The sequence below is a fragment of the Mandrillus leucophaeus genome, unplaced genomic scaffold (assembly GCF_000951045.1).
Source record: "Mandrillus leucophaeus isolate KB7577 unplaced genomic scaffold, Mleu.le_1.0 Scaffold29, whole genome shotgun sequence".
In the NCBI taxonomy this organism is placed as follows: domain Eukaryota; kingdom Metazoa; phylum Chordata; class Mammalia; order Primates; family Cercopithecidae; genus Mandrillus; species Mandrillus leucophaeus.
Window position 1 is genome coordinate 3327980 of NW_012103031.1, and position 931 is coordinate 3328910.

The window sequence follows — 931 nt, forward strand, 5'->3', positions numbered from 1 at the left end:
AAAAAAAAAAAAAAAAAATTGTGAGGATATGTTTATAAACCGCTAAAAACATTACAGTGTTTTAGGCCAGGTGTGGTGGCTCATGCCTGTAATCCCAGCTGAGGCGGGTGGATCACTTTGAGGTCAGAAGTTCAAGACCAGCCTGGTGAATATGGTGAAACCCCGTCTCAATTAAAAATACAAAAAAATAGCTGGGCACACTGACATGCACCTGTAATCCCAGCTACTTGGGAGGCTGAAGCAGGAGAGTCACTTGGACCTGGGAGGCGGAGGTTGCAGTGAGCCGAGATCATGCCATTGCATTCCAGTCTGGGTGACAGAGTGAGACTGTTGCAAAAAAATTAAAAAATAACAGTGTTTTGTATTGATATATGTACTGTGTGTGCGAGATCAAGATCAGGTTTTGATTGGTGATGTACCGTTCCTGTTTTCCTTGGTCAGGGACACGGAGGATGTTTGGGGCTTGGTGGTAAGACATTATCTAACATGTGCTGTGTCCTTTTTGGGTTTGAGCCCCGCGCCGGTGAGAAGCATCAGCACCGTGAACTTGTCTGAGAACAGCAGTGTTGTCATCCCCCCACCTGACTACTTGGAATGCTTGTCCATGGGGGCAGCTGCAGACAGGAGAGCAGACGCGGCCAGAATGACATCCACCTTTAAGGCCCCAGCGTCCAAGCCCGAGACCACAGCTCCTGTGAGTAAAGCCACAGTGGGGCGTCCTGTGTCCTGGACTCGCCATCCCGACGGGGAGGCACAGGTTGCTGTTCCCATGGTGACTGCCTTGCTCTGCTCTGACCCCAGTGGGAGGGTGGTGTCTCCCGGGAGGAGGGAGGAGGGAGGAGGGGCCTTGCCGCCTTTGATCCTCTAGATTCCCTTCTTTTTTTTTTGAGACGGAGTCTTGCTCTGTCGCCCAGGCTGGAGTGCAGTGGCC

At 51.3% G+C, this 931-nt stretch overlaps 1 protein-coding gene across 2 annotated transcripts in view; it reads left to right on the forward strand.

Moving 5' to 3' along the window:
• The window catches only part of BAIAP2L1 (BAI1-associated protein 2-like 1), a 36883-nt gene that overhangs the window by 23704 nt on the left and 12248 nt on the right, over nucleotides 1-931 (forward strand). For both annotated transcript variants that reach the window (XM_011985806.1, XM_011985805.1), the window contains one exon: nucleotides 514-694. In XM_011985806.1, the coding sequence (XP_011841196.1) occupies nucleotides 514-694 (181 nt within the window). The remainder of the gene's footprint in view (nucleotides 1-513; nucleotides 695-931) is intronic.